This window comes from Rosa rugosa, chromosome 3 (genome assembly GCF_958449725.1).
Source record: "Rosa rugosa chromosome 3, drRosRugo1.1, whole genome shotgun sequence".
In the NCBI taxonomy this organism is placed as follows: Eukaryota; Viridiplantae; Streptophyta; class Magnoliopsida; order Rosales; family Rosaceae; genus Rosa; species Rosa rugosa.
In genome coordinates this window covers 57,307,146-57,316,310 of record NC_084822.1, presented here as the reverse complement: position 1 = coordinate 57,316,310, position 9,165 = coordinate 57,307,146, and the positions used below count along the sequence as shown (strand labels likewise).

Below are 9,165 nucleotides of genomic sequence, written 5' to 3'. Positions count from 1 at the left end.
ATAACTTTGTAAGTTCAGGTATCATTCTGAAAGTCCCCTAAGTGTCCAGACACCGTTGGTGAATTTTTCCCTTAAAACAATAGTGTTTATTGATGACTAAAACATTATACTCAAATCACTTTTGATCTAGATCTAATGATTGAAAGAATTATTTTTAAACTTGAGATGTTTAGCTGCTGAATCTAGATTCAAGAATAGTTTAGCATGGCTCTAGATCGATTACTGAAAACGTGACTTACTGTACTTCACTTCCTGCTAGGCTTAATTAATATTTTTCACCAATTACAACATATAAATGAATGAAATGTTTTTACCTGTAATCTAAAGACGGATCTTTATGTTCATAATCAATAAATCAATATGACCATGCATTTACCTTCTCAATTTCAATAATGGGGATTCCATCTCTCTCTAAACTTTCTATTTATATTCATTTTCCCCCTTAGAATTTTCATTATCTTGGAATATATTGCAAAAAGGCCGAAAAATGCAAATCGACCAAAAAGTCGCCTACAAACAACGCACGTGTATTAATCTCGGCCATTTACGTTCAGCCTTGCACTTTTTCATCCTACGTGCAACCTTCAAAAAAGCCGCCACGTGTAAATAAAAGTTAAGAGTTAAATGGTGAACAGCTCAACAACAGAGAAAGTGGAATTCGCAGTCGTCGTCACAGCTCCACCATTTCGATAAATCCCACGATTGGTTTCTCCAGATTTCTAACGATCCGGTACCAATATAGTAATAATATACACTGCCAAAAAAAAAAAAAAAAAAAAAATATAGTAATAATATATATATATTCCCTTTGGAAGGTGGGGTCCAGCGATAAAGTGAAAGAGGTCCGTCCACTTTATCGCTGAAATTCAGTGGAGCTGTCGACCCGGAAACGAAACCGGTTTCCGGGTCGGTAATAATCCGGATTGAGAAAATTAAATTACGGGTTTTGCATAAAAACGAAAAAGAAGGGGATGAAGTGAAAGGTTTTGTGTTGTGAGAGAGGGGGGCGTGGATGGTCCGATCACATGGCTTCTTCACCTTCTCCCTACCAGACACAGGTTCCTCTTTCGCCGGACCCAGGTCGGTCTTCTCTGTCCGATCCGATCTCTAAAAGTTTTTAGTCTTTGATTTCTGTTTGGTTGCAATTTTCAAATGTTATGATAATGGGATTGAATTTTATTGGGTTTACGAATACGACGACACGACTGTAGGTGAAATACCCGTAATTCATGAAACCCAGTTCCCATGGGTGCCTGTTCAGATAGTGACTCATCCATCTCAGCTTCCTGCTGAGTTTCTGGAGCCTTCTGCTGACAGGCCATTGGTGATTGGGTTTGACTGCGAGGGAGTTGACCTGTGTCGAAATGGAACACTCTGTATCATGCAGGTATAAATGTCCAACCGACGACCCTATCCCTATTTATTAGATTTGTGTCTAGTCTGATTTTTATCAACGTTGAATTACTAAAACAATGCACTAAATTTTCCTTCTTTCTCGAATTGGGTGTTGTTTGCTTGTTCATTGGATTTCTTGCATTTTCTTGTACATATGTAACTTGTAGAATATATTTGAAGTGTTTAGGTTTTTGTTTAGTATGATATTCCTGCTAAAATGGTGAAGTGTTCTTTTATTCTGCCAGCTTGCATTTCCAGAGGCTATATATCTGGTGGATGCCATTCAGGGAGGGGAGATGCTTATACAAGCCTGTAAGCCTGCACTTGAGTCTAGCCACGTCACAAAAGTTATTCATGACTGCAAGCGAGACAGTGAGGTTTTTTATCTGCATCCCGGCATGTAGCCTATTGTAGTAAAAAAAAAAAAAAATCCATTGCCTTTATTGAGTTGTTGGTCCTATTTTGTAGGCCTTGTATTTTCAGTTCGGCATCAAGTTGAACAATGTTGTAGATACCCAGGTGAGTATCCTTTATTACTTGCGAGAGCTTTTCATTGATTGTTGACAATGTATAACTTTCATTGGTAAGGGGCTTTTTCTCGATATCCTTATTCACCTGTTAGCAATCATGGTAGTTCGAAAAGTAGAATACTATGAGTATAGAGATAATGCTCTTATACCAAGTGTTTTGAAATTGCCTTTTCTGGTGTTCAGATTGCTTATTCGTTGATAGAAGAGCAAGAAGGTCGGAAAAGATTACCAGATGATTATATATCATTCGTTGGCCTCCTTGCTGATCCACGTTATTGTGGTATCTATTTTAGTTTTCTGTTTGATCGTAATTCTTATGATTTCAGATTAAATTGATTAAATGAAATGAATGATGGATTTCAAAGAGTTTCATCTTAAATTTTCAGAAGAATTTGTTTAGAACTCCATTTTTGAATTGGTTCCTAGTATTATGTTCTGACATACCATATATTTTCTGCCTGTATGAGCAACTTAAGATGCATGGGAGCATGTGCATTCTGCATTGTACTCTTAAGTTTGAGTTATTCACTGTGGCTTCAGTTTTCACTTTGATAGTTTGAATGTAGGAGTATCTTATCTCGAGAAGGAAGAAGTCCGTTTTCTTCTTAGGCAGGTTAGTATATGTCTTGATTTTACATATAAAGAAGTTGGTACTTACCTTGTTATTAGTGGTAGCTGATACTATACTAGTAGCTTAGGAAATAGGTATGAGATTACAGCCTGAAGAAAAAGATATTTAGAATAATTCTATGGTGGCTTTGCACTTTGAGGAATGAGGATTATCAACAGAGCATCAACCAGATAATTTAAGTTTGTATAATCTGTTGACACATTATGCCTTAGACCCATCTTAATGATTTTAGATAGACCTGTAATTTTCCCGTTGCAGGCTGCAATTATATTGTTTTGGACTAGGTATATCTATCAAATGACATTTATTTTATATGTACCATACAGGACCCCAACTTTTGGACGTATAGACCTTTATCTGAACAGATGGTTCGTGCAGCTGCAGATGATGTTCGCTTTCTTCCATATATCTATTGCAGGATGATGGGGAAATTGAATCAACAGTCATTATGGTATCTTGCTGTTCGTGGTGCACTTTATTGTCGATGTTTTTGCATCACCAATAATGACTTTTCTGACTGGCCACCTCTCCCTACCATTCCAGGTCTTGGATCCTTCTTTTGACCATGTATAGTATGCTAAGACTTCAAAGTGATTTTGAATTGTTTACATGCATAGGACTCAGAAATGGTAGAAGATATATGTAGATGGTTAAAGCTATAATTTATGGGGTCCTCTACATAATTTTAGTCCAATTAATTTCCACTGAGCTTTGTGTTCTTGCCAACCATCACTCATCTTAAGCTAATAGTTGACAGAATAGAATCTGAACTAGATCTCTAGCCTGCCATACTTATTACCTGTTCCGGTTGTATATGACATTAGACCACTAGTTACCCAACCAGCTTTGTAGCCTGTATTTTCGAGCACTTTGGAATCTGCATTAAATTGATACTGGTTTGTTGTTTTTTTTTCCTGCAGATAACCTACTAGTGGAGGGCAGTGCGCCCGAGGAAGAAATCCTTTCGGTTCTTGATGTTCCCCCAGGAAAAATGGGACGTGTAATTGGGAAAAGAGGGACTTCCATTCTGTCAATAAAAGAATCCTGCGAGTATATATCTATCTATTTTGTGTGTTTGTTCCATTTCTGGTTTGTATTGGATATAAAAGTACCCTCCCTGCTTATTTACTTTGTTGAATCAATTTTTACAGTGCGGAAATCCTCATGGGAGGTGATAAGGGCCCACCAGACAAGGTCAGTCCATTATTAACAGTTTCACAGTAGATGCATATAATTCATCAAAGTTGGTTGGGTTTTTAACCCAATCATCCCCAAAGAAAAACAAAACAACTGGACCAGCTTAGATTCCTTCTAAATTTATTTGGTTTTTGCTGTAGGTGTTCATCATAGGACCAGTGAAGCAGGTGAGGAAAGCAGAAGCCATGTTAAGGGGAAGGATGCTGGACATGTACTAAGAAAAACAAAACAATCAGTCATTATTGTCCTGATCAACCTTTTCGTAAAAAATAAATAATAAAAAGGATTGAGAATTTGAGACGGCAATTTTTCTTTGCATTTGGTTGTCTAATTTCTTTTCCTTTTGGGCACTAGTTGGTCTTTTGGTGGGGAATAATCAGTTCATCAACTAAATCAGTATAAGTGACCGGAACTAGTCGAAAATGGATGAATATGATAAAAAAATCAATCAAACACAAAAGATTGTGTGGTCAGACAACAGATGTGTTTCTTGAATCACATTATTCATTGATGAATGTATAAATGACCAAACTGAGGACAGCACGCAACTCCCCTATGGGCCAACTTCGTTGATATCTCAAATTACATATACAATGCAATCACTGAAATTTATATAAAAAAGCTATCAACATCTTCATCCGTGATTGATACATCCCTCAAATCACAATATCCGTTGATCGAGGGTAGTTAACACACTAAGCACACACACCAAAAGATAAGATGAGAATATTTTGGCCGGGCAAAAGAATATGGAGACTCCAAAAATGTTTTGCACCACTACTTTTGAAAACCACCATATGAATACTGTTGACCGCTACTGAGACTCGAGAAGAAGTCATCATCTCCAGCTCCCTGTAATCCAGATCTTCCGAGGCCCGTCCCTGATCCCATTGCTCTACCCATGTAAAAAGAAGTTGGTGGTCCTTTCTCCCTTTCATCTGCTCCGTCACTCAATCCACCCACAATCCCCACATCCGCCAGATTCACCTTCTTGGCTGCAAGAACATGAAGTGAAGAGGGAATTACAGGAGCAGCCTAGTGAAGCATAAAGGTGAAACAAACAAATACATTATGCTGTGGACAGTAATAAGGCAGGTGATATGGAGATACTTACGACCAGTTATATTAAGATCAATCAGTCCACGGCTAAGTGAATCAGCCCAAATGCCAGATTTCACCTGGAAACCATCCTTCTTGGGTGGTGTCTTTGAGTCGGCTGAAGATTTTCTATCCAAATTACTGTGGCTGGCATCATTGGCAGAACTTTGGGAAGGTTCTGAAAACGTTGAACCAGAGTGAGAGGTGAATCCCCCCAAGAAATCAGATCCATCAAAACTGTTAAGTGGAACGGCAGCAAAGGGATCAACAATGTTGGTGTTTGTCGGTGCAGGACTTGTGGACTTGGTTTCTGGCTGCATAACTGGAACAGGGGCCGCAAAGAGGTCAACCGGTGAAGAAGCCGACTGAGAAATGGTTGGTTGGGAAGCAAATAGATCAACACCATTCTGTAAAGATGGTGATAGTAGAAGTATGTTAGCACAAAAGTCTAGACCCAGTTTGAGAAGTACAAATTTTTAAATAGAAACCTCTGAAATCAGGTGCTTGTTAAATTTCAAAATCATGCAAAATCTTTTCAAACTGCTTAAGCAAAACAGCCAAGTTAGGATATATCAAATCTTCCCCAGAAAGCAGCGGATGACTGTTTACCCATTACCATACCCATCTTTGTTATTTTTCTGTATTGAAAGCTAGCCTATATTTTCAAAAAGTGTGGCACCATGCCCACTTTTAGTCAGCCTGATCGTACAGTGATCAAAACAAAATCATGACATTACATGAACATAAGGTTGTTCATAATTAACATATACAACTACCCCAAATATTGAACAGCTACACAACACCAATGGACTACAGAACTACTATCAAAATTCAAGCATATGATTGACTAAGGACACTTTATAACAACCTTAACTGACATTTAGAGAACACAAGCTATGTTTAGAAAATTGAGATGTAAAAGCGTCTGAACCTGAGTTTGAGAACTTGCTCCAGTTGCTTTCTGGGGTGGTGCTGATACAAAAGTTGCATCTGCAAATGCTTCAGTGTCTGCCTGGGTAGGTGCTGATACAAAAGTTGCGTCTGCAAATGCTTCCGTTTCTGCCTGTGGTGGTGCTGATACAAAAGCTGCATCTGCAAACAGATCAACCTCTGATGAACCACTATTCATGCCGGGCTTCTCTTCGGGAACAGATGCTGGAGCATCCATGAGATCACCAATCAAACTTTGTCCAAACAGATCCACTTGGTTTGAGCTTCCAGCAGCAGCCTCTGTTGAAAGTATAATGGAAAATGAAACGTTTATATCAACCACCAAAAGAAGAAGAAGAAAAGCCTCTAATTCAATAATCATATATTTCGAAAGAACAATAAAAGCATCCTCAGTGCAATCATGAGATTACTCATTAATCTAAGATTAAACAGCCAAATGGCACCAAATCGTTTCTAGCTACGAGACACATAACAAATACGCAATTTTGTCAATATCTGCCCAAGGCTTCAATCTAACTGACACTAAGCTAACAACTGCACCAAATATTTCAAATATACGTACTAGTAGTAGAAGTCCCCCGTGGATCAAAATCATCCTCATAATCATCTGAAAGTACACTTGCGGTCTGACTGGGATTTGAACTGTACTTATCAGAGTCATTTGTCTTATATGATGACTTTTTAACACTGGATGAAACATTATCCTGATCCTTTCTGCAAGACAAGCATTCTGAATCAATAAACTTGCAAAAGCAACCAAGTTATTGGGACAACCAATATCGAATTTGGTCTCTCTATAAGCATCCGTGCAAGGAATATGGGTAGGTGTGTGTGTGTGTGTGTGTGTGTGTGTGTGTGTGTGAGAGAGAGAGAGAGCTTAGCCAAAATTCCCACCCTGAACAAAATGCCATCACTATTCCAGCATGCCACTAGTTTTGAGTCATAAAAATGTGCAACTAACCTTTTTCCAGTCTCAGTTAAAGTCTTAGTATATAAAATATTGTTATTTAACAACTTACAACCTATCATGAACAGTAATAATTAAATACCTGCTGCCACGGCGTGACCTACTAGAGGTTTTCTTCTCAAACTTGTCTTCATCATATTGGTCTCTGTCCTTATAGTTATCCCTGAACCTATCGCCAGATCCTACACCACTTGAACCTCCATAGCGATCGCTACTTTGATAGCTGCCACTACTATGAGAGGACGAAGTCGCTGAACCTGACTTGTATGTTATCCCAGTAGATGAAAGTCCAAAGTACCTAAGTTGGCAAAGTGCTACTAGTTGATAAGATGACAAACAAATAAAAAGAATTCCTGAAGTTATAGTAAACTACTAAACTTGAAAATTTAGTCATCATAACATGAACTTACTTGTCCTGGTTTGCAGCAGCTTTATTTCTAACTTCTTGTATTTTATCTTTATTATTCAAAAGGGCCACAATGGTTTCAGCCTTCTTCCTCACATTTATTCCCATATCCTTCCCACTTGGCTCAACATATTCAAAACTTGAGAGTGACTATAGAAGCAAAAAACACAGAAGAAAATAAAACGTTTCAGCAAAGTCAACCATTTTCTTGACTTAATATTTACCTACTTCTGCAAAATACATAAAAAGGTACTTACTGAGATTTGGAAAGTATGTTCTATAATATCATCAACAGCACGTTCCGATCCATGTGACACCAGATACTCTATGACAGCCAATGACTGATACAGAAATGATTTCAGTTGAACGATTAAAAAAGCCCATGAACCAAGTGAAGTAGAAAATAAAATTTATGAACAACAATAAGCATTGCATTTGAACAGAGCCGATCAGATTCTTACCTTATAGACAAGACGCCAGTCCTTGCCTGTCTCACTCAATCTTGTCCATAAAACATTCATAACCATCTGACATTCCGAACTGAAAGATCAGAATATTCATCTAGTAAGTCCAGTACAGTGAACCAGGTTGCTTCTAGATTCTAGAAAAATGTATTAAAGGAAATCTTTAAACAAGGCTATGCCAAAACAAAACTAACAATTTCTTAGTGGCCTGTGCGATCTCTGCCAATGCAGAGCCATGAGGACCCCAAGGTTCATTATCCGTTGCATCCAATACCTGTATTATATAAGTAAATAACACAAATTCACATAAGCATTATCCGTTCCTTTTTCCAGTGACCTCTCATAACTATACGGCTAGACTTTCTGCCTAAATGTATCTAAAATTGAGAAATCAGATTATGCAAAATGCGCACAGATACAATAGCTAAACAGAACACAAAGTAAACTAAAGAACACTACTAGGTGCTTGTACACGACAATTCTGATTTCGGATCTATACTATTCTTTTCTAAATGAAATTCGAAATGAAGAAAACCGAAATGTTCTAGGTGATTGTACGCAGGAAATGATGCTTTTACCTTCTGTTCCATCTCCGGAACCTTCAACACCTTCAGATTCACCTCCCTCTTTCTACACATTGAAAAACAAAGAGCAATGTCAAATTCAACCTCAACTAAAATCCGATAGAAATCAAAGGATTTCGTAAACCGCAATGGCAAGGATTAGAAGAGCTAACATTTCCCGGACAGTTTGATCGAACACCTTCATGAAATCCATGATGGAATCTGCAGAGGGAATCGGATCAAAAGAATTGCGACGGATCTGATCAGATTGCGAAAATTGAAGTCGAAGGAAACGCAGAGAAGAAAGAAAGAGAGAGAGAGAAGAAGCACCTTGGAGTAAGAATGATTCAGATCTTGGTTTGGCGTGCGTTACAGAGGAGATAGAGACGCAGGTCAGGTGTTGGTTTGTGGTTTTAAATATGTGCACAGATACAGATGGAGGATTAAACCGGTAAAGCCTTGGGTTAAAATATGGGGGGCCTTCTCCTTTGGTTGTTTTCAACACTTGAACTCGAGATAAAATTTATTTCTTACCAAAGAGGAGTTAAAAATGAATTTTTGGAAATTTAATTTGCAAGTTATTGGTTGGAATTGTTAAAAGTTCTTTGAAAGTATTTGGGGGCACAAGTCCATCATTACTTCATTAGCAACATTATTATGATGATAACAATAGAATACTTGAGCACAGTAATTTGAGAAGAAGCAAAGGTAGACCATAATTAAAAATCAAAGACATTCATACTAAATAAAAGCATTCATTAGATAACAAAAAATATATTGTGATTGTAGCACATGTATAAGCTCGGAATGGGTATAAGTTAAGGGAAACTATTATAATTTATGGTTTATTTTACAAACACAAATGAAATCAGGTCACTCGTTCAAAAGTAAATATATTTTTGCATGAATCTTGTTCTTGCGACTCGATTACATACACCGTTAAGTTCATTCAGTGAACATTTA

The 9,165-nt window shown here is 37.7% G+C and overlaps 2 protein-coding genes across 2 annotated transcripts; one reads left to right on the top strand and one right to left on the bottom strand.

Moving 5' to 3' along the window:
* Positions 1-922: 922 nt before the first annotated feature.
* Positions 923-4,059, top strand: LOC133736613 (uncharacterized). Its single transcript, XM_062164163.1, has 10 exons — positions 923-1,080; positions 1,212-1,387; positions 1,641-1,772; positions 1,864-1,914; positions 2,109-2,205; positions 2,492-2,538; positions 2,883-3,099; positions 3,477-3,606; positions 3,708-3,750; positions 3,894-4,059. Exons 1-10 carry the CDS (start codon positions 1,026-1,028, stop codon positions 3,969-3,971), a joined length of 1,026 nt encoding a protein of 341 aa, XP_062020147.1. The 5' UTR covers positions 923-1,025; the 3' UTR covers positions 3,972-4,059.
* A 178-nt stretch (positions 4,060-4,237) lies between these two features.
* LOC133736612 (clathrin interactor EPSIN 1) lies at positions 4,238-8,643 on the bottom strand. The gene is made up of 12 exons (XM_062164162.1): positions 8,533-8,643; positions 8,376-8,424; positions 8,218-8,269; positions 7,834-7,913; positions 7,637-7,715; positions 7,433-7,516; positions 7,180-7,325; positions 6,852-7,067; positions 6,365-6,516; positions 5,783-6,081; positions 4,868-5,258; positions 4,238-4,748 (listed from the first exon to the last, which is right to left on the bottom strand). Exons 2-12 carry the CDS (start codon positions 8,414-8,416, stop codon positions 4,531-4,533), a joined length of 1,758 nt encoding a protein of 585 aa, XP_062020146.1. The 5' UTR covers positions 8,417-8,424; positions 8,533-8,643; the 3' UTR covers positions 4,238-4,530.
* Positions 8,644-9,165: the final 522 nt, after the last annotated feature.